The following is a 23,642-nucleotide window of genomic DNA, read 5'->3' on the forward strand; positions in this document are numbered from 1 at the left end:
TAGCAGTGCCGTTTTCATAACTGTAGCTGACTTTGCTCAGGCGATGGTAGCAGAACCATCCAACATTTTGTTCACACTTTGCCCATGTATAGTCAAATTGCAGACGAGTATGTGTACATTGGCAAGTAATCTGTAATTCTTCTAAATGTGAGTCCAGTAGGAACTGTAACATCAGTTGGATATTGTGAGCTGGAAATACCCTGCAACCTGTTGCTAGTAAACAAGATTGATGAGGTAGTATAAATGTACTGTAAAGTTCAGTATCACTACTTTGATTACATAGTAAGAAAGAGACTTTATTGACTACAACAATTCAGGCAGTTCCATTTTATGCAGTTTCAGGGTTTTTTTCCCCCCACTCTTCTCACATGATCATACATAAGAAATCAGAGGAAGTCTATTTAAACATTATATTTAGCTTTCAGGAAGATCAGAAGGCAGCTGGACCTTAACTCAGTACCTACAGCAGTGCTTCCCACCCCAGCGCCTAAGCCACAGGACCATTTCAAAAACATAGTTCAGATACTATCATGGTAATACCTGAACACTGAGGACTGACTGATTTTTTTTCTGCATTCTAGTTTACCCTTCCATGCACTCTACCTCATCAAAAACCAGAGCCTGACAGTTCACATTCCTGGGAAGCCATCTTAATGAACAGTCATGCTTCGCTACTGCCTCAGGCAACAGGATATAAAAATGCAAGAACTGTTGTAGTTTTTAAAAGCAAAGCACTAAACAGCTGTAGAATTGACATTTAAGTTAAGGTTAATTAAAAAAAAAAAACACCACACACAAGATGAACACTCAAACATAAAAAAACACACAACCACACAGTTTGATAAACCAGAATGAGCAAGTTTTTATTGATTTAAAAAAAAAAAAAGTTACTGCAAATAAAACAAACAAAAAAAAAAAAAAAACCACCACAGTATGTGTGTGTGTTGGTTGTTAGGGAATTACACAATACCCTAAAAGTGCTATGTGATTTTCACTTCTTCACATAGCACCATTACTGGTATAGTTAAATGTATGTCCTTCAATGTACCTTTAACAAATAATAAGAAATCTGTACAAATTCTGTCACCCATGTTGATCTAGTCTGACAGTACTAGATCAGTTTCATATGCAAATATTATATAGATATATATATATATATATATATATATATATATATATATATATATATATATATATATATATATATATATATAAATCAATATATATATATATTAATATACACACACACAAATTAGACCACATTTGTTTTGCATTTAGGAGTGTATTACATATTGCCATTACAAGACGTGTGCACTGCTTCAAACATCACAAGTTAATGCTAACAATATGCTCTGTGCGCACCGATAGCAATGGAGTTAAGAATAAAAGGGCATTTTCCACCGATGTGCTTCCAATTAAATAATCGCTTCAGTAGTATAAAATTATTAATGTCAAAATAACATTAGAAAAATGTTTAAAATGTTCCCAATGAGAAAAGCTGGACCAACACAGGCTGTTTCGACCTGAATAAAAAAAGTTATGGGACATCAAAACGTAAAGCCAGAAATCTTGGAGACAAAATTAAACAAAACAAGGCCTCTTCTCACTGCACTGCGTTCCTACGGCTTGTTAATTTGTCCCATAAACAGCACAGTACCTGAAAAACACAAGGTGAAGGAAATACATTTAAATCTTTCTATTACAGGTAATTTTTGTTTTGCTACATTGGAAATGTATCCATGAAAGATAAAATATAAGATTCAGAGATAAGAGTTGTGAATTATGGAAATACTTCTTCCTTGGTGCTATAGCCCCATCATTATGTGACACTTTAAAAGCGCAATCAAGATTTTGCATGGTCACACTGGAAAATATAAATAAAAATAAAACTATGAACACAGCACTAAAATATGGTGACTCCATGTGCAAATGTTGTGAACCTCTTGGGGCTTGTTAAAATATCAAATAAACACTCCCTGTAGAGTAACTGGGTTTTAAAACTATGTTTACAGTACAGAAGATGGGGCAACATCTTTACCTGTTGGGTTGTGTCGAACAAAGAAAAGGAAAGGTCCATCTACAATGACCCATGGAGGGGAAGACCGGGCCAGTAAAATTGCAGCTGCAAAAAGGAAGAAAATAAATTTAATGTAGAAGTAGCTAAAACTGTGATACATCATAAAACAAACACATGCTCTATTACATATTCGAACTCCACATAAACTACCATTTATATTAAAGAGAGAGGCATGTCTTTACCAGTTGCAGCAGATGCTTTTGTCCCACCTTCATTCACCTCAATTTTAGCCTTCTGCAATACTTTGGAAACACTGAGTTGTTCAGATTCTGTTAAAGTAAAAACAAACAAATTCTCAAGACAACATGAATTAATGATGCATACTTTACACCACAAGAGGGTGCAAGTGAGTTTATTCATTTTTGAAGGTTTGCTTGCCTGAAGAGTCTAGCATTTATGATGATATCCTGTTATGGACCGAAACTCGGCAGCAGAGTCACGATTCAAAAACAAGAATCTGATGGCCTATGTGTTGCACATAGTAATGCATAGTGCATGCAAGATGTATATTATAGCAATACAACAAATCAGTATAATGTACTGCCATTATACTATATAGTTCAATTTCAGTTTTCAAACTGTAAAACTTACTTGTAATGCTTCGAAAGTTTGCCGCCTTCTGATCAAACATATCTGTGATACCAAGAGCCAAGAGAGGAGCCTTTAAATCAGTTTCTGCCTCGGCAGTAAACCTGCAAGTAACACAGAGGAATCAGAAGCACTGTACTGTAGATTCCAGTGCTAGCAGACTTATGTTAAGGCTTGTACAAAGTCTTAAGTGCTCTCTTGCGAGTTTAACTACATGTAGACTAGATCCTGCAGGTCTGCAAAACACTGGATGAAAAACCGATAACATCATTGCTAAAAGCAAGACTGCACAAGAGACATTAAATAAAAGATACCGATTCCAAAAAAACAAACAAACATTCTCATTGAATTTTGCATTCGTTAACAACTGTTGCAGCAAAACAGTTTCTTCCCATCATGCAGTACCACATTTATAGTGGGCCCTATAGCCCATCATAAAACGATGCCTGCGTGTAGTCTGCTATAATCTGGGATTGTAGAATCCCGGGTAGGATTGTTTTTACACCATCCCTGATCCAAATATAAAAAGGTAGTTTAGTAAGACCCAGAACCTACTTCGGAATGACCAGCCGAACCTTTCTTTGGCGCATCAGTTCCATCCAGCTCTGAATTGTTTTTGTGCTGATGTGAGGAATGATAGCCGACAGAGGGGTGCTGTCTTCCATGGGAAAGGCAATTAACATACTCATACTGTTTCCATGGTAGGGCAGTTCAATGACCATGTATTCCAAACCATCAGGGGTACTTGTTGAGCCTATAAAATATAAATGAAATTAACATTCGAACAATACCATCAACACCTGTGGTTATAATATATATTGTTCTTACAAGACATGCTCTTGCACGACTACAAAAAAATAAACAAACACTTTACTACATATTTTGAATTCGTTCTTGCGTGACACCAGAATGGGAGAATTAATGAGACATTCCCCATATATATCTCAAGACTTACCGATGTTGAATACAGACAGCTGTGACATCATGGGCACTTGGTGTACTTGCCCATCTCCTCCATGAAAATTGCGCTTCTTTGTGTTCCTGTTATGAAACCTAGATTTCCACATGCCTTTGAAGTAAATGGCATTCACCGCTACCAGCCTTGTTAGGGCACTGCTGAGCATGTCAGGCGATATGAGGTTCTCAATCATACCTGATAAAACGGGGAGAGAGGTAATAAACAGTTCTCAATTCAGAACTGTGACTCCATGGTTTTAATTTACTTTCACAAATTACACTGGAGAATCTCTCTCTCATTGCCTCAATAACTATTGCAGAAAAAAAGACGACATTTATAGAACTGGACATTCAAAAAAGAAAGACTACTTTTATAGATTGCAATGCTTTCTCTGATAATGCACACTCATGATAAACAGAAAGTGACTTAAAACTGGCCTCTGCCTCATTCAAGGGAAGTTATTGGTAGGATATGGGCTAGCACTGCTATTAGACTGTTGGCTAAACCACCCTTCTCCCATTGAGTGAAGCTTACTGTAAAGAGGTAAATCGACAAACGTGACAACAGTATGGGGAATTATATATACAGTAGATGATGGTCCGATTTAAATAGAAAATTCTGCGTTCGCTTCAAGACACCAACTATAACAGTGACACCAGACTTATAGCTACTATATTCAATAGACAAAGGAAAAAAAAAACTGTAATTGTTTCAATGGTTTTCTAGTTTTCCAGACTACAGAGAGCAATTCTTCAGAGATTAGTACTTCATACTCTGCGTTTCAGGATGTCTATTCATGCATACCAAAAGGTATTTAGATTGCAATTAGAATTTCTAAAATGTTTGAGAGACGTGGAAAGAAGAACATAGGTGGTCAAAAAGGTTTTGAACTACATATTGAACCAATCTAAGTTCTATTACAGTAAATTTACAACCTACTTTGAAGCAGATCTCGAGAAAGCTAAACATGTTCTTATTTTTTTCCCCCATAAATGTTCCATTTAAATTTCACTGGGTTAACATTGAGACTTATTAGAAGGTACAATTTAAATATGCATGTGTGCGCAAATCAAATGAGAATCCCAGTAGATAATATTATTTAATATTTTCAGTATAGTGACCTTATAGTTGAAAGTAGTTACTTAATAATAGCTGTGTAATATGTGCCCTGAAAACAACTTTTTCTCCAGACAGAAAAAAAGTGTTTATAAATGTATGTCTCTTAGCTACCACTTGGGTAAAAACAAAACAATGATTCTTCACTCTTGATCACTGTGGCTTTAACAGTTGCTTCAGACTGGTGTCTGAAAAGTTTTAATTAAAACTTACTTGCTATGCTCTAGAATTCCTATTTTTTGCCCAGAGACCAGAGTCAATTTTAAGTAGCTTTTTGGATGCTTGCTTATATACTGTATGCAGTATAAAAAAAGTACCATACTATAAATGTATCTGAAGTCTTTACAATCTTATAAAGAGTGGAACAAATTAACCCAAGCCAGCCCAATTCAAGCAGCACAGAAACCAGGACTACAGGAAATTAAATGGAGACAGACTTAGAACATTCCTAGTCATGTTGATATTTATTTATTTAAAATTTCCTATGTTCTCAACCTAACTTGAACACTCTGAACTTACCTCTGGTTTGATTTGCAACCCAGTGATTGATAGAAGCTGCAGCATGGTTAGAGTCATTAAAATCCAAACTTCTGCTTTCACACCAAAACACCTCTCTGTTCTTGGAGACAAAGGCATCTTCCATTTTAAAACCGCTCTGGGCAAACATTGCATTGGCTATGGTAACAAGGTCTTTATTCTTCCCAGAGGCTAGGCTCTTCTGTACCCTTTTCAGCATTTTAGCTGATCCTTTAAAAAAGACAAAATAGTGAGGTCAGAATTACAAAGGACAGCTGTATCCCAAATTAAACCAGCTACTAATGGGGGGGGGGGGGGGGGGGATTGCCTGGATTTATCCTGTCTAGATTACTTCAACATGACAAGAAAAAAAATAAATAAATAAATATGAGTTTTCAAATATGTCTGGGACCATTTGAAAACAAATTTTCCTCCAAGACTCAATATCACATTTCCAAAAGCCATCTCTTGTTTTAATTAAAATTAACAGTTAATGTTCCAAGGAGTGCTAAAGAAAAAAAAAAAACAAGGCTGTGCTGGACTGCTGGCACCCTCTGCTTGTCTCCAGAAGCGGAATCTCAGAATAATAAATTTACCATTCACATTGTATCTCATAGCTGTCACAAGCTGCTTCTTGGTCTTTCCTTCTGCTCCAAACTGCAGCATTCCAAGCAGGTTTGCTATCCCGTGAGGAGACAGAACGAGATTGTCCTGCGGTCTGGATTTTGCAATCTGATTGAAGACCTGGATCCCGATGTCAGAGCCAGACTCTCCAGAGTACTGGGAGAAGACAGACGACATTGCCACTCCGAAGAGGAGGAGAACAAAGAGATGTCCCATAGTTACCTCCTTTCACCACCAAGCAGAAGAAATGACAGAAGTTAGAATATTTAAAAAAGCTTAAATACTACCATTTACTGTAGACTTATATACATTCATTGGCTGTGCTGTATACAGGGCCTCGAGCTATCAGATGATCAAAGCAAAGCTTTAACAGGGTTTGGAAGGGTCACAGTAATGCCAGTTTGACGTTTACCTAGTGGTCTGACATTCAGTAAAATATCACATGGTTGAGTCACTATTATCCAAATAAAGACATGCCACATCACTTTGCAGTTTTTCTTTTTGCAACTAAAATGTTTCACGACACCAAATTTTGTTGCAAAATACTTTATTACTCTATTATTGATAACACTTGCCAATTTAAATCAAGGGAATGGTAAAAACTGGCGATACTGAAGAGTTCATATGGTTTAACAGAATGGCAGCTAAATAAAAACAAAAACCAAAAAACTTGACTATTACAAAATAAAAATAAACTTATATTACTTCATGGAAACAAATCATCAGTTTAAGCTTTGACAAGTCACAATATTTTTCTGCTTCAGGCTAAAAAACAGCTGTGCAACAGGAAGACTCCATTAACAGAAGTTGCCGGGCCCACATATCTTGTGGTTTTAGTTTTACTGCCAGAGGTATATTCCATTTGGGGCATAATTGCGTTTAAAGCTATACCACCACCATCAGAGCTGAAAATACTGCAAGAAAAAAAAATGAAAGGCTAAGAAACAGCGGCAGAAGAATGAATAAACTGCAAAATAACATAAGTCAAGTTTTGAGATTGTGGGTTTCAGACACTGTTGGCATTTTTCATGGAGAGCCATACGATGTATGGGGAATTACAGTCAACATTTCTGCTCTAATTTCACAGTTCTAGTATTTTTCAATTGCTACTTAAAATGATCACTGAAATTGCATCCTCAAGAGCATCCTGAAGGTAGAGGGGCTGCAGGTTTCAATTTACAAGTATTCTTTCAAATAATAAAACAATGAATGTCACCAGGTTTGCCTAGCACTACCCACATATAGCAGAGGAGAAAAGGAAAGCATTCATGGTGGACCATTTATGTTTTAAGAATTTTTTTTTTTTTTTTTTTAAAAAAAGGACAGTCTTTCCTGATAGGTCTGAAGACAGGCAATGGAAAGAAGCACACTCAGAGAGACACTTTTTGGACTTCCAAAGATAAGTCAGGGCAAATGCTTTCATCAAGTGATGCAGAGATCCTTAATAATCTCTCATTGCAAAGGGTGGTTGCTGTGCAGGATTACAGTAATAGTTTCCGGTTCAAAATGCTGTAGCTTGTGTTATCAAACCCACAAAGCATCAACATATCACCCAATTTTAAAGTCTCTCCATTATACCTGTAAAATGAGTTTATTTTTTGTTAAGTTTCAGACAACATTAGGCCCCAAATTGAGGTGGCCAAACTGACCACTAGTCAAGAGTGCCCCAAATACACTTTCTCCAGGATTGAGGCTGGAGTTTTGTGGTGTCACTACACACCAAGTCAGTTGAATTCAGTTAGAGTTTTCCATTATTAAATCTTGGCAATCTGTATGAGAAATACTTTGCACTGCAGTACTTTTGGACCGTGTCCAAAAAGGAGCACTAGAATAATTAATTGCATTGATTTTTTTTTTTTTTTTTTTTTAAATCAGCATCAGTACTTAAGGTTTTGTTTAATGGTCAAAATAACACACAACTAACGTCTAAAAGGGGAAACACTTGAGAACTAAATAAATAAATAGGGATGGTAGAGATAATCAGCTCGTGACATACTAATGTAATTGGAAAGTTTACGGTATGTTATACTTGTCTTCGTATTGTTACTCGTGTCATGAAGTACCCAATAATAATAGAAAACTATTGGGATGTTATCCAGGACGTTTTATAACAATTATGCAAAGTTTGTTTTACCAAGTTTCTTACCATGGTAGATAATGTGCGTATATATATATATATATATATATATATATATATATATATATATATATATATATATATATATATATATATATATATATATATATATATATCACACTGCAGAACAGGGAGACACGGTTAAGAAGTCACTGTAGTGTAAATTCAGAATTGAAAAAAAAAGACAGTTTGCACGCACCTGTTAAAAATAATAAAAATAATAGTCGCACCTGCAATACAATACTACGAATCAAACTAAAAAAACACTTTGTTTGAAATCCGTAAACATACTTATAGTTATACACTTCTATGGCAAACAGTCCGCAGCTGTTTTTAAAAACCAGGAAACACGGTAATAAAACAGCATAACCAACAAAACACACCTACGACTTCTGCTGCCAAAATGTTCAGTTTACACACACTTGTACAAACAATCCATTCACCATCAACGCAATTAGCCTTACCTCAAAACACGAGCCCAAATGTAAATTTCTGTTAGATTATAACTTAGTAACATAGAATAACATTGGCGGCGGCGGCGGCGGCGTCGTTGTTGTTGTTGTTGTTTCTACTCAGCCACTACTAAATAACAGTTCGCTTCGTCTTGGTACAGACAGAAAGTTAAAGCCCTTATATTTATACCATGTCGTGTTGCTGGCTCTACCACCCCCTTGTTTATTTTACAGGCGCCTAGCCAAAGGAACTCCTCCTCGCTCGAGGCAAACCAATTAGAGCGAGCCGATGCAGGCAGGAGAAATTGTTGCTGCGTTTAGTTTCTGAGCTGAATATAGCACATTGCTGGTCTGAAAAATGTAAGGCTGCATTTTCCCATCTGTACTGTATTTTCATAATTAAGGTGTTTTTTTGTTTTTTTGTTTTTTATCACTGCTAATACAAACCAGTATCTGCTGCAAAAGAGTTAATAAAATAATAGTAAACCCAACGTCCATTCCCAATCACCTAGTCTCGTTTGCTTCTCCAAACCCTCTGATATATTGCTGTCTAAAGCCCTCAGTACCACATGAACCGAACCTCACCATCCCAGCTGCAAACAAGTTGAGATGAACAGTGCACAGCATTTCAGTTTTAATATACGTTGCTTCCGAAAGAATACCGATATATATATATTATATATATAATATATATAATATATATATATAATATATAATATATATATTTTTTTCCAGTGTTATATTTTTATGAAATGGAATATTATTGTTTTATTTATTACCTCCATGGAGGACTGAATAAAACGGTCTGTTTATGCCCAGTAGCTAACTGATTGCAGCTGTTTGCCCATGTTACTAATGAGCTGCCCCACGTGTCCCTGGGGGTTCAAAGGCAGCACCTGATGTTGCTGTTGGCTTTGCAGTTGTAACCTCTTTGCAACAGGTTGTAGATATTCCAATAATTCTTCATGTTTTTGGAGCCGTTCATTTTTCCTTATTCATGAACCTGATTTATTTATTTATTTATTTTTATTATTATTTACAGCGTTTTAAAATTCACTTTTGATGCAATTTAACACAAATTACTTGAATTTGGGTACTCCACAGCTGCTTGGCAACACAGGACAACCAAGCTACAGCAGGAGAGCAGTTTGATTTTCAATATATGTTGAGCTTAGTTCCAACTAATCCCACCCACAATACATTACATTCTCATATCAACGTAAATGCCGAACTAACATATTCGGCACTGTACTACAGTATTGAATAGACCAAATTTAACAATTCTTATGACAACTATTATACTTGAAGAATGTGTCACATTAACAGCCTGTGTGGTTTATAAGCACCCTGAAGATAAAAGGTTGGTGAACTTGAATAGATGTTATACTATATATATTTAATCTCTCTCCAAGTTCTGTGCGAGGACTTCCCCTGCTCTGAACAGCACAATAAACACATAACTGTGGATAGTAACGGTCTTTCTTGAACTTATTCATGACACTATTGTATCAGGTTATAATATTTGCTTTTACATTTGAATATCAAATCTCCTATTGACCATTTCATTTTAAAACCATCCTTATATATGCATTGAAGACACATTTCATGCATATCCCCTTCTGTCACAATTCCTTTAACTACATGTTTATACATTTTAAAACAGTTTGTGTCTGAAGTTGGAGAAGCTGCCCTGCCAAAACGTTTACAAAAACATTATGCTTTATGAGACAGCTACATAGATAGGAAACTTAATATGGTACAATTACACACAGTTAATGAATGAGGATATAGAAATATAGTGTTCAAATTAACTAGTCAAAGGGTATCTTTCTTCTGACCATCTTGGTATTTCTAAATAAGATAAATCTGCAATTTATTATTGTGGGATTACAATACACTCCTGAAGCCTTCAAAATCAGGTTTTTTCTTTAATATTAAAGGCCACCAGTAGCACTTGTAAATACCCTAAAATTCTAATGGCCCTTTTAGTTACTTTCCAGCAACAAAAGCATATAAAGAAAATACTCAACCCCCCCCCCCAAAAAAAAAAAAACCCTTCGATAGCATTAAAATACACATACTGATTGCCATGAATTTACAGTACATCTTGAAACTCTCTCCAGTAATTCTGAATAAACTTCAAGCAGACTAAACCCTGGAACCAGTAGTAAAAGCACAGTTCGAGAGAAAGATGCTCGATAATGTGGAAGTTGTATGTTGCTATTCAGTAATGAACCACCTCCAACATGATGGAGATTATTTACTACTGCTGCTGCTTCCTTCATCTAGGAGGGGAGGGGAAATACAGAAAGGCCTGGGAGTAAGATTCAGCAGATACATGTCTCTTTGGTAAGTTCCATTCACATTAATTTGCTAATTGTGCATATTTATTTGTTGACTGTCTGAAGGGGTATGATAATAAAGGAAGTCAGGTAGAGAGGGCCATTCAGTTCTTGAAATCCTGCAGCATCAGCCATTTCTGGAGGAACAGGAAGATGTGGTCTCTTGCATAACTGAGTTGCGGCAAGTCTTCAGGTCTGGCAGGGTACATGTTAGCACAATGAGCAGTGCCTGACAAGAAGAACAAACCGGTTTTTATATGCTGCAGGTTTGATGTTATTAGTGAATTACACAGAGCATAGGAGGTGCTTGGTTAGTGATAAATGATTTAGATAAGGATTACAAAGTTTGGAGGCAATATATTACTCCAATAATGTGTGCCAACACCTTCTCCCCATCTTTTCTACTTCTCAGTACTGTTCCTGAAGAATTACATTACCTGCAATAAAATAGTATTTGAATCCCAAAATGAAAATGGCCAGCAACCCTTTCTTACCTTTAACAAATATGGCTGGGAGGTCGTCGTTTATGTCTTTGGTGATTCCAAGCATGTGCCAGGGATCAATGGAGCCATTGGGAAACACTATCCGACTGCTCGTGATGTCATAGCCACCATAGTTTTCATTGGTTTGCAGAACGGCATCAGCAACTGAAGCGGCACTGAAGGCGCTGCCATAGATGTCCGAGCACTGCTGCAGGTGGTATCTGCAGAGAACAGGAAGAAAACACTTTCATTCCACAGTGTCCCCGATATAAAACCAAGGCCAAAGTTATCAAAGGAATCAATAGATTACTCCAGAATTTTGACCCACAGACAAATTAATTTCCATATAGCTATCGTTCAAACAGAATGTGGGAACTGCCGATTATATAAATCAAGCGTAGGGATTTCCACTCCACTCCACCCCCCCGAGCAACATATTCCTATATCCCATACTAACCCAATGCAGACCTGTAAGTAACACTATTTGATGTGCTTGTTTCCAAGCCCTGTACACAATGGGAAGATGCCTGTAGTGTCACAAAACAGTAGACACCTTTAAACTGCTCCTATCCGGGGAGAGGCTCTGCTGGTGGATTGCAATCAGGTACAAAACCACCATTTTAAAAATACTGACAAAAAGAATGAGAACCACAGAAATACACAACACATTGCTGATTTAAGCCTGTCATGTTGCACATTTTTAAATTGCTCTATTTTGTGTCAGTCAATTAGGTCAGTTAAACTGAAATAGCATCAGTGGCACAGTCGAGCTGGAACATGCCACAATGCCTTTCCGGTACTGTTTTTCCCATAGTCAGCATAGTGGTGTAATCAAGCCAGAAGTTTCAGAATTAATAGGCAAGCTAATCCACAGGTCTTGCATCTACCGCACAACTGTCTGATTCAGTCAGTAGTCCTCTTGATGCAATGAAAAGGGCATAAGGAACTTGTATTACAAACTATGTCCAAGAAGGTTAAAAATTGCTGACGAAGACGACAGCGACAGTGCATCAACTACAACTAGGGACCTAAAACAAACAAAGCCACGGACACGGAAAGTAAAGCCTTCTGACAAGATGGAGATGACGCTTTGTGGAAAAACTAGTAGAATTGAGATGCATGAATTATCTATTATATATGTTCCTGGAAGTTCAGTATACAAATACAAATGTGAATTCCTATAGTAATCCTTATATAAAGCCTTTCCCTGGTTATATTTACTATGAGATTATAATGCCACGCTAAGGACCACTGTGGACCACTTCCACATCCTGTCTAAAGCACTTGGACAGTTTTCAGGGGGCGGTTTTGTTCTGGTGTGAACTGGCTCAGACACTTGCATTTAAAATAAGCTGAAATTTAGCAACACAGTATGAACTGTCTGACAGTGGAGGTGTAGCCATGGAAACTGTAGACCTACCATTATGCACTGGTTACTTCCAGGGTTGATGTAAATTAATGTTCGCTGACATTACAGAACAATGTGCTAGATATGTTTATTTACAAAAAAAAAAAAAAAAAAACTCCTTAATTTACAATTTAACAAAAGGTGAATAAGCAGCTGGTTGCAGTCAGCATTTTTATATCTAACTGTTAAGGTTCATGACATTAGAACACAAACAGATTGAAATGTCAGATTGCTGCCATACATTTTACCAACTGAAGTGGGACATTTTAATCTCCAGTTTAAAGATTTGACCTTGAGGCACAAAATACTTTTTTGTGAAAACTAACTAGAGGGACATACGATACCATTGTTGTATTTCAAAAGATTATGCTCACTGATCTATTCATACCCAGTGTCTTTAGTGAAACTACAAACATGCAAGCTTGCGCAAATAATATTTATTTATTTATATTATTTCAATGAGAAAGAGCATTGTGATACAATGTAATGACTTGAAATGTGTCGAAACAAGTCTTGGAACAGGGCAGGTTATTTTGTGTGGAAAGGAATTCAATAATGTGTCTAAAAGGCTACATCCGTGTTAAATATTTGAAACAAAACAATAAATGGTGAAGATTACTTATAACAAAGATGCAATACATGCTAAACAAAAAAAACTACAAAAGAAATATTTGAACACAGATGTACTCACTGTAGAGGAAATCCAGAAAATGGCTGATTGGGAGAATCAGTGCTCTGATAGAAACCAAACTCTGCACAGGTCTGGTAGACCCACTGTCTGCCTACGATAGGAAACAAAACATTGGGTTCTGTTGTACCACACATCTAAAACCTAGTGCAAGTTTCAAAACATGCTACATATTACATTTAAAGTAGGTGGTGTATAATTTGTACCCCAACTGCGAGCAACCTCCCCCCCCCCAGCCTGTTGACTGAAATGCTTAATGTAAAAAAAAAAAAGCAGTTAGGGGGCTCCCGAGTGGCGCATCCGGTAAAGGCGCTCCGCATGGAGCGCACCCTATAGCCTGGACGTCACCGATTTGTCTTCATCGCTCCCGAGTCAGCGCTGGGGAGGTAGCGGTGAGCTGAGCCTAAAAATAATTGGCTATTCTAAACTGGGAGAAACTGATTATTAAAAAAAAAAAAAAAAAAAAAAAAAACAATTGGCGACTACTAAATAATAATAATAAAAAAAAAAAACACAGTTATAGTACGTGATGGAAAATGTGCTCTTTAGAAGGGAATGTAATGGGACGTCCTGTTTGGCTTCCACAAAACACATGTTTTCCATTACGGTCAGAAAAAGGGCTACCGATAATACCACAATCCAGCAGAAGAAAAAGTACTTGTGCATTCATCAGTGTAACTGAAACCCCTACATACCAAACCTCAAGGAATCCCAGGGGCACAGGGTCACTGATTAGTTCCTCCGGGAGTCCTGTTATAACTGCCATTAAAAGGGACACAAACAAACCTTTGCAAGTCTCACTTTGCCAGAAGTCACATGGCTCAAACACACAGGAATTGTCGTGCTTCAACAAAAGTCCATTGCAGCTACAAACACCAGGTTGTCCAGAGGACTATGAAACACTCAAATGGTAGATTATGTAGTATTACAGTATTACTACAGAAACACAATGGTTTAAACAGTAAACCCATCCTTGGAAAGTTGCTTGTTTTGTTCCTAATTTCGGAAGTAAAAATAAGGAGCAAATGCAGACCACTTGGATAAACAAATAAAAGGGCATGCAAACCACCAAAGTGCCCCCCCCCCACCCCCAACACTGCTGCAACCTCCTATTTCCCTGGAATAAATAATTATAAGTAGCTTTGCACAGTAAGACCTACAGCTCTAAATCTGGTTCGCCACTTCGATCCATGCAGCACTAACAACCAAGGGTCAAATACCTGGCCTAAAAAAATAAACCTCCAAAATTCCTGCATGCAATGTTCTGAGAGTGTAGACCAGACAGTAAACAAAACAAACCATTATGACCTCTTGTGGAGCCGAAGGCAAGAGGGACCAACGTAACGGCAAGCTCCCCAGAGGGTCCCTATATATGTAGAGGAGTGCTCAGTCCCTCCTGGCCAAGCACTGACTCCGATCAAAACATTGGGGGTGAACTGATCATGCATGACTCCCAAAATCTTCCTACACGCATGCAATCAGACTGTGGTCTGGCAAGAGCAGTGACCACAGAATCAGTTAGGGGTCTTTATTAGCTGATCACAATTCACACCAGAGCAGTGACACTGGCTCTGACATCTAACTAATTAGATAACTAACTGACCCTGTATTTACTACCCTTTCGGTAAGTGTACAAAAACACAAAATTGCGACGGCCATCGTTGTTCAATCAAAATAAGAGAAAACTAAGCATGTCACCTCCTTCTAAAACTGAGACATGCAGTAATTATGGATGCCATACGCTTGCCATCGCTATATCCCTGAATCAGAAATAAGAGAGAATTATGAGGTGGTGGTTTCTGGGTCCTTTTATATGTCATGATTTCAGAAAACCACGGAACCAGCTGTTTAATCATACCCTAAAGCTTTATGAATAAACATCTAGGACAGATAAAAAGAATAGTCTTCTTTTTTTTTGTTTGTTTTTTTTTACCTCCTCCTGAAGCTGGCCCATCCCAGGAGGAGTTTGACATTTCCCTCCTGTAGATGTCATAACTCGCATCCAGACACTTCTGACCAAACGTGTTCAGCATCAGATGAACCACAGAGGCATATCTGTCGTATGGTGTCCCAAGAGACGCATCCGACATCAGACCACAGAGCACTTTGATAGTGATGTTCGTTCCTCTTAAGCCCTGTTTAAAAACAAAAAAGAGCGGAACATGTTTTACAACCTGCAACATGTTTTAAAATCCTTTAGGAAAGCTCCAAGGCATGAAGCCTTTGACCTCTAGATTGGTCTCCAATTTGATGTTTCAGACTGATGTTTCTGAATAGTGTTGTTGGAAAGCACTCCTAGGAGGTAAATTAACATCTTTATTTCCATGTTTGCACAAGGCCCGTCACAACATTCTCGTCAAGAAAAAACTGACGATACTGATAATGCAACGAACCGTGACAGCGCACAAGGTTTCCCCAGATAATTTTGACTTATTTCAGGGAGGCATTACCAGCAACGGTTCCTTGGAGAATGCCGAGAATGATGAACTCTTAATGTGATTAACAGACAAAATATTCCTGGCAGATTTCTGTGCCCCAGACAAGATATTTTATGTTTTATAAACCATACCTTACTTTGTTTAATTTTATTACTTTCACATTCTGCCTGTAATGGGCAATAGCCTCGCCTTTTTTTATTATGGTTGTGCAAAACTCCCTCACTTTTATTCTACTTATTACAAATCAATCAATCTTTACTTCGTAGCAATATGCCAAGACAAACGTCATATGGTGTAATAAAATCCCAAATCAACTGGGAAGATTGGGAAATAAAAAGATACAGAAAAAGCGCTGAAAAATTTCACTAGAGCCGGTGAGGCATATTTCCTAGACTCTGGCAAAATGTGCGCTTGAGATGCCTTTGAGATGAAAACTCTAATTGCGAAGCCCAGGGATGAAATTAGACCAACACAACATGTGACTGAAAGAAAGATATTAACCCATCTAATTTTGGAATATCGTGATAAAACCAGCCTACTGTCCCTGTGGTTAGCACAGGGGTTGGGTTGAATTATATGGGGCAAATCCCTAGATGATTAGAACACAATTACTATCAAGGCTACAATAAACATCTCTCTCCGTGCACCACGCCCATTCTCCAAGATTAGTCTTTAACCAATTAAGTAGTAATCAAATAAATACAGGCGGACTGACCAAAGACTAGAGGAAAAGCAATGTCCATCAAGGCAGCCTCCTGGCTGGTGATGGAAAGGCACTGGTAATTTCACAAAAAGTTACTGCCCAACTGGTAGTTTGACTCATGTCTGATTGACGCGTATTTCATTCCGAGTGTGACTTTTTCAGCATTACTGTAACAAACTGGGTTGATCCCGTATTTTCAGTTTTTTGCATAAGCCGAATGATACCACACATGACTCACAATCTCTTCTTACTTTAGATGACCTGAAAGTGAAGAACCATCATCCATTCAAACATGAAGTAATCCACCCAATAATTATTACACAAAACATATACATCTGATTCAACGTGTGTTTTTATCTGTTGCACAATATATACATACAGCATTACACAGAATGTCATTGTATAATATAAATTAAAAAGGTTATGCTTGACCGTGCTTTTTATTAAAAAAGTAATTGAGATACACAATTTAAACTAAGAAATATAATTCCCCTAAAATGCACCTCATGTGCCTCCTAAATGCTACTGTGTAAAACTATTGATGGGAAACCAGTGCAATAACTGCTACCCTGGGTGTCAGGACTTGGCTTACTGGATCCATTCCAGTATAGCAGTCCAGAACGCCTCCCTGCCCACCCCTCACCTCAAACTCTCTGTTGTCATCATTATACTGGACCACGTCCATGAAATTCCCAGCCAGCACCTCCAGGAAGTAGGCCAGGTCCATGTCAGATTTAATCTGGAGTGTTTCACACAGGCTAAAGGGAAATGAACAGAATGCAGCATTCAGAACCTCAATCAAGAGATTCTCCACTAAGCATCTCTGCCTGGATTTTCCACACTTTCTAAAGATGACCAATTATATAAAGCTATGCCTTTCCCTCTTGAACGGGGCCGTGACTGGCAATGAAAAAATAAAGACCTATTCAGTTATTCAGTGTGTTATTCAAGGTAATTATGTAGCAAATGTTTAGTTTGTACATTAACCTTTTTGATGTGCAAATTGCAGGCGCTTGCCATGCTGATGTCTTTGTTTAGATAGTTTAGCATTTCTATAGTAATTGAGACATGTGCACACCACATACAGGCAACAAGAGTTGGAGACTTACTAATGGCTATACCAGGCTTTGACATCAACCACAGGATGTGACACTAAAGGTCGAAGATAAGTGAACTTCTACCCCTCACCCTCTCCTGAAATGCAATATTTAGATAAAACCTATAGGCCCTTAAGTAAAGAGCTAATTTTTTTATTTTTTTTTTCTTTATACAGTCAAGATGTGTGGAAAATTGGTCCAGCGCTCAGTTAGGAAACAGAGAAGGGAAATCACTATACATGGGTTGCATTTGCCCGACAACTCGAAGTATGACTGGAATGATACGGCAGTGAAATACTTTTAATGTGGAAAGATATTCGCAAAAGGAGCACTCAGGATTAAAAAGTAAAAAGCTGCAAAAAAAGAGTCTGGTTTAATTCAAATTTTCCAGCATCTACCACTTGAAATATATTTTAATATTTATTCTGTTACGCAGGCATAAAACAGGGTTTTACTGTAATGTGGTAAAACATTCACATAAAAAAGGCTTTATGGAGGATTCAAGAACTCTGTGTAGCTTAAATTTACACAATCACATGTGAGAATATTCATTGGGAAGGAGAGAAATCTGACTAACAGTAAAACTGCAATTGTGCGTTAATAGCTCAGAGTACAGACGCATTGTGGGGAATGGAAGCGGCTGCACTGCGTCATTATCCAGCAGGTAGACATCTGTAAACTTACTGGTGCTGGGCCTCAACCTTCCCACTAGGAGAACAGCTTTGCATTTGCATCAGATCTGTACCAGGCACAGAAACAGCTGCATTCTGTCCATTACAACTGCTGATACAGTATATTTACAAGGCAGACTTTAAAAGGCATTTCAGGACACTGTTAGCACGACTTGGAGTTTCTTTCTGATGCAGTTGGAGAGATGATGCACTCGTTTTTCTAAATGTCGCTATGAAAGAACTGAAGAAAGCCACCTTAACATTGACAGCAGAGAATATTTATATTTAACCAGGCACTCTCAAGTAACCTTGTTCACACAACGCTGTGTAATTTCCATGTTTTTAAGAAGGCAGTGTTGGGCCCAGTGACTGCAGCCGTGTGGAATGCCTCTGACTATTATCTCAAACAGACTGAGGTCATGCGCATGAGTAAGCAGCCCAGCCCTCCAATTCTAGCTCCTAATCACTGCCTCCATGTTACAGATAGCTTCTGAATGGCCCTCACTATACTTCAGTCCTGATAAGCCAGTTTGCCTCCTGGTCTGCAGTTCTGAGAATTTGTTCCCACTAGGCATACTTTGTTCAGTTGATGATTCTCCGATAAACCTCAATGTCTTTCTATCTGATCCATGCACGCAAATTCAGATTCCGCTTTTCCCTAGGAATTTTCCAAAACATTTCTAGTGATGTAACTCCTGCTGACTCAAATCACTGCTCTGTGAGAATTCTGGTTCTTACTGTGCAAGTGATGGAAACAGAAGTGACTCTTCAATGGCCAGGGAATCTCCCTGCGTGATTGGTCAGGTGGGAACAAAGCATTACTGTGCAATGGAACCTGGGAAATACGAAACCGCTAATCAGAACAAAAAAAAAAAAAACGTATGCTTCACCTGCACTCAGCGGAGTAAACAACCTCCCCACCATGTTTAGGGAGATGCTATTTACTGCAAAAGGATATATATATACACACACACACATACACATTTGACCAGTAGCCAGGTTATACTGGCAGCACAGATATGACCCATAAATGGTCATTCACAGCTATATCAATGGTTAATTGCAACATTTACATCTGCCAACAGAAAACAATAGTGCTTTTTACTGCCCCAGTAAATAAGAAAAATGCCCAGGGATCTGGCAGTAGATACTCCTGTAAATCAAACATGACATTAATACAGCAAACCAAGTCAACAAGGAACAATAAAACAACCCAGTTTATACTCTGTTCATGTAAATGCAGCACGCATATCTTCCAATTGCGAAAGGCTGCTGCTAGGCCATTTTGAAAGAGTAGCATGCAGATGTAGGACTCAGGGGATGCATATTTAATGGGATAAGTGGGTCTGTAGGGTGTCCTCTTTGATAGTCTAAAGTCTGAATCAAGCTTGATTTTTGCAGAAAAGTCTTTGCTAGCAGACAAAGTAAACAACATTATGATTGTTTTTGACAAAAATGTTTTGTGGTTAGTAGTATACTAAACTTCTTGAATTAAAACTGTTTCTTGCCCACGCTTAAAGTTTAAGAATTGATACAATGTTGGACTGTTCATGTTTTTTTTGCAGTACATACCGGAAATCTTTACTTATCTTGTCATAGTTTTTTGAGTCTTTCAGCATGTCCACAAGAGTGTCGGATGCATTCTTCACCAGCAGTGGGCACTCTGGACTGTGGGATGCAAGAGAACGCTCAACTACCTCCAGATATTCTGTAGAGGACACAATAACCAACATGTGTGGTGTGCTCAGTATAGTATGCCAAACAGAATATAAATCAGGACGTAATTGCAAATTCAAAAGAACCCGGTGCCTCTTTATTCAATATTTAAGTCAGGCAATGCAGCCACTTGTGTAAAGCAGATGAGCAGTTTCCAGGGATGACAGTGTTAACCTGGCCCTGCATGCCAGCTGTGTGGAGCTCCGGAGTACCGCTGCTGCTTCGGAAACACAGAGCTTGCTATCTCCACTGCGTGGGGCCTGACTGTGACCTGCTCTGGGAGCCACATGTGGGCTGCGGGCTGAGCGCTGTTTATCTCTCTGCAGATATGCATGTGTGGGGGGAGGGGGGTTGGGTGTCTTTGAACAGACAGGGTCTTTATTCAAGAAACACTGTTCCCATGCAACAGTGGGAAAGTGAAGATCCTTGTGGAGAGTAGGGAGGATATTGGGGTCATTGCTAGTTGGAAACAAGCCTTTACTGCCAGTCCTTTCAGAAAGCATCTTGGAACAAATCTACGAGCTGATGGATCTTCAGTGTTGCCTCTTTCCTTTTGTCTTGCTTTCATGAATCTCAATGTCCTTCCAACAGCACAGCAGTCTCTGATTACAGTACGTGCTGTGGCTTGGAAGCTGAAACTCTCTTCTAGAGACGCAGCACAACTGGCATTCATGGAATGTTAATCCTGTGCAATAAACACTTACACGTTGAGTTTATTGCATTCAGTGTTTTACAACCAGTGGTAAGAAAACATTCTGGGAAAACACAAACAGAGAAGTGATTAGAATTTAGCTTGCAAGTGATCCCACATGTTAAATGTGCGGGATTTAGGAGACTAGCTTCGGTTTTTAAATCTATTTCTTAGCACAATCAACCTTATCACAGGTCCCCCTTATCCTGCACATGTACATACATATGGAAATTGAATTTGCATTTCCCACTCACCTGGAAAGTTAACTACTGCATGAAGGGGTGCACTACTGGCTACTGCAGCATGGACAAGGTGGGGGTACTTCAATCTGAACCACGTGGCAAGCGATCCCGGGTAAGATCCCCCAAATGCTACCCACTTGCTTTGGGTCAGGCCCATCTTCTCAGCCAACACCGTGCGGAAGTGGGCGAGATCCGCTAGAGCCTGCTTACTGCTGAGGTACATGAGGTTTGCGGTATTCAAGTCTCTGAAAATCACAGAACGGCACAAGGATTACATAAACTGCATGCTGTTTTTATCTTCTACATAATTATCTACCTATACTAATAGCAAGGCCCTCTGAATTGCATTCATTTGCTCTCCCACTGCTCCTCTGTCCCTCAGCAAAAAAATTTTCTGATACTGTGGGCTAAATTCACAAATAATTTACCTCTTGGCTAAATTTACACCAATTTATTCCTTAAAAATACTTTAGTAAACAATAATGTTGTAAAGCATTAAATATCTTCCAAGATGAATTGTAAGTTCTTGAATGCAAGTTGTTTCTTGCTAGTTCAATAAGATTCGCAGTTTGTTTTTCCTTTTATAAACGTATGCTGTAAATGAATGCATTGTGAATAAGGCCCACAAACATAAGGACAGTGAGCCCTCTAGTGGAATATGATGTACTGAACAAGGCAACAACAGGAATACCTAAAAGAACACGTGTTTTTTTTTTTTTTTTCTTTTAGGATTTTCTTTACGCAAACTTTTCTGAGATCAAGCTACTGTAACAATGCAGTCTGACCTGAGATCTGGGTTGAAATCGTTCATGAAAAGGAGGTACACAAGGTATTTGTGTCAAGCATTTTTTTAGTTTTAAGTTGGTCATTAAATATACTTAAATAGTCTGAGCATTGTTTGATTGCCATGTATTTCTAAAGTATTGTCCATGACTCGCTGTCAGAATACACGGCACTGACACTATCGGTGCTGCTTGTTCCCTGCCTTAACACCCATGCACAAAGCAAGTGGTTACAGATTAGAGCTCAGTTGCTCAGTCATATGAATACAGTGCGTCTGCTTGACTAGAAGATTCGGTTCTTTTGGACAAGACACTCTCCTGTGTGACTCCAACTGGCACATCAGAAGGGTTAATTTGGTGTTGATTTTTAAAACCATGCACACAGAGCCAAGTATTTCCTAGCACTTGTATTTAACTGCTTACTCAGTCGGGTGGCTTTTCCCATAGAACCTGTGCTCCAGCGACACGCAGAGCGCCCCTAGCTTCTGTGCATAGGTAAGCCAGGTACCGTGTTGCATCCAGGCTGGGTTAGCAGGCCCCTCACCGCCAATCATTAGGAAAACCGGCCCGCCAGTTCTATACATAGTATCATTGATAAAGTACCTCTGCAAGAAGAGTGAGGAAAAGAGAGGATTAATATGAGTAAGTCCCAAATGCACTCAAGTTACATTTCTCATGTTTCAAGACCTGAAAGCGTTATATGAACTAATTCCACAAAGCCGCACCAGTCATGCACAGCTATCACTAACACGATGCAAGTATCACTATATAATTGCGGTTTAGAAAGAAGCACGTCATGTACTTCAATTTGTAAAAAAGCAGTATCTTTTACCACATTAGGTCAAAGAAAATTCGTGCCAAAGTTTATACATACCATGTCCTTCGGATCAGACTTAAAACCGAGGTCCTACTCTAACTTACTCTGCAGCAGTTGTTGGTTAAAAGTGTCTGCTAAATGACGAATTAATATATAACGCGATATATATTACATAATGACAACACATTTTATAAAACTGTACGCGTTAATCTAAAAGGCGAATGGAAATGCACATCTTGTCTAATTCTTATTAAATTTGATGCCCATCCTAACAACATATATTGTAAACATGCCGTGGGGCTACAGTTTAAATGCTGGGAAATAATGTATTATTTAAAAACGCGGAGGAAACTGTTCAGCTGCACGGTGTACATCAAGCCAATACTTAATCACCTATTTTTTATTTTTAGGTATTTATTTTAATGCATTTAATCACCTGCTGCCAAAGTCGCCCATCCGCTCCGTTGAAATGATCCAGTCTCTGAGTAAACCACAGCTCCTCGACATCTGCATTGCCGATAATAACACTCGTTCGAAACGTTCGGTGTCTTATTTTGTTAAGGAGAGCCGAAGAATGAGAAATGCATAAAATTATGATGAGAAACATAATCCAGTATGTTTTGCACACAAACATCTCAACTCCACCCCGGGCCATCCCGAGTAACCAGAAATCATGTGATACCACGTCTTGTAATCACATGATTTCTGATGTGATTAAACCAGCTGATTTTCATACTGCAAGACAAGGAAAACTGTATCAGATTAGTAAGAACGTGCGGTCGAAGAGACGTCCAGAGGGGTACAAAGTTTCACTCTTTGTCTCTTCAGTGTAGGTATTCTGCAGTTTTATTTAAAAGATAAAGCAAAGCGTAATTACCTGTATGGAACGAACATAGGCTATATTTAAATATATTGTAGTATATTATAAAATATATTTAAATAGATTTTAGTTCCATCTATTTCAAGCAAAACATTTCGTTCCGTTGCATATTATGTGATATTTTGTGTCATTTCTTTAATGGTATATACTTATAAAATAATAAAATGAACGGTTTAGTTTATTTAAAGTCATTAAGACCTAATTAATTGACCAATGC

The 23,642-nt window shown here is 38.2% G+C and overlaps 2 protein-coding genes across 2 annotated transcripts; both read right to left on the reverse strand.

Moving 5' to 3' along the window:
• Nucleotides 1-1,216: 1,216 nt before the first annotated feature.
• LOC121322839 (glia-derived nexin-like) lies at nucleotides 1,217-8,890 on the reverse strand. The gene is made up of 9 exons (XM_041263227.1): nucleotides 8,481-8,890; nucleotides 5,852-6,104; nucleotides 5,259-5,486; nucleotides 3,621-3,818; nucleotides 3,221-3,419; nucleotides 2,669-2,769; nucleotides 2,260-2,346; nucleotides 2,039-2,122; nucleotides 1,217-1,657 (listed from the first exon to the last, which is right to left on the reverse strand). Exons 2-9 carry the CDS (start codon nucleotides 6,093-6,095, stop codon nucleotides 1,620-1,622), a joined length of 1,179 nt encoding a protein of 392 aa, XP_041119161.1. The 5' UTR covers nucleotides 6,096-6,104; nucleotides 8,481-8,890; the 3' UTR covers nucleotides 1,217-1,619.
• A 1,436-nt stretch (nucleotides 8,891-10,326) lies between these two features.
• Nucleotides 10,327-23,225, reverse strand: prss16 (serine protease 16). The gene is made up of 9 exons (XM_041263226.1): nucleotides 22,982-23,225; nucleotides 22,152-22,333; nucleotides 20,959-21,191; nucleotides 19,870-20,005; nucleotides 17,173-17,287; nucleotides 15,322-15,523; nucleotides 13,392-13,482; nucleotides 11,305-11,513; nucleotides 10,327-11,039 (listed from the first exon to the last, which is right to left on the reverse strand). The coding sequence occupies exons 1-9, from the start codon at nucleotides 23,198-23,200 to the stop codon at nucleotides 10,915-10,917; spliced, it is 1,512 nt and encodes a 503-aa protein (XP_041119160.1). The 5' UTR covers nucleotides 23,201-23,225; the 3' UTR covers nucleotides 10,327-10,914.
• Between the last annotated feature and the right edge of the window lie 417 nt (nucleotides 23,226-23,642).

Source organism: Polyodon spathula, chromosome 11 (assembly GCF_017654505.1).
Source record: "Polyodon spathula isolate WHYD16114869_AA chromosome 11, ASM1765450v1, whole genome shotgun sequence".
NCBI lineage: Eukaryota > Metazoa > Chordata > Actinopteri > Acipenseriformes > Polyodontidae > Polyodon > Polyodon spathula.

Coding starts and splice junctions, on each gene's coding strand:
- LOC121322839 (XM_041263227.1), bottom strand. CDS start 6,095: ATGGGACATCTCTTTGTTCTCCTCCTCTTCGGAGTGGCAATGTCGTCT. Junction 3,819..5,258: donor GGTTGCAAATCAAACCAGAG/GTAAGTTCAGAG, acceptor CCGTTTTATCAG/GTATGATTGAGAACCTCATA. Junction 2,123..2,259: donor AAAAGCATCTGCTGCAACTG/GTAAAGACATGC, acceptor TCCTTTTTGCAG/CTGCAATTTTACTGGCCCGG.
- prss16 (XM_041263226.1), bottom strand. CDS start 23,200: ATGGCCCGGGGTGGAGTTGAGATGTTTGTGTGCAAAACATACTGGATT. Junction 22,334..22,981: donor ATGGGCGACTTTGGCAGCAG/GTGATTAAATGC, acceptor CTCTTCTTGCAG/AGGTACTTTATCAATGATAC. Junction 11,514..13,391: donor TTTTCTGGATTTCCTCTACA/GTGAGTACATCT, acceptor TGTTCTCTGCAG/ATACCACCTGCAGCAGTGCT.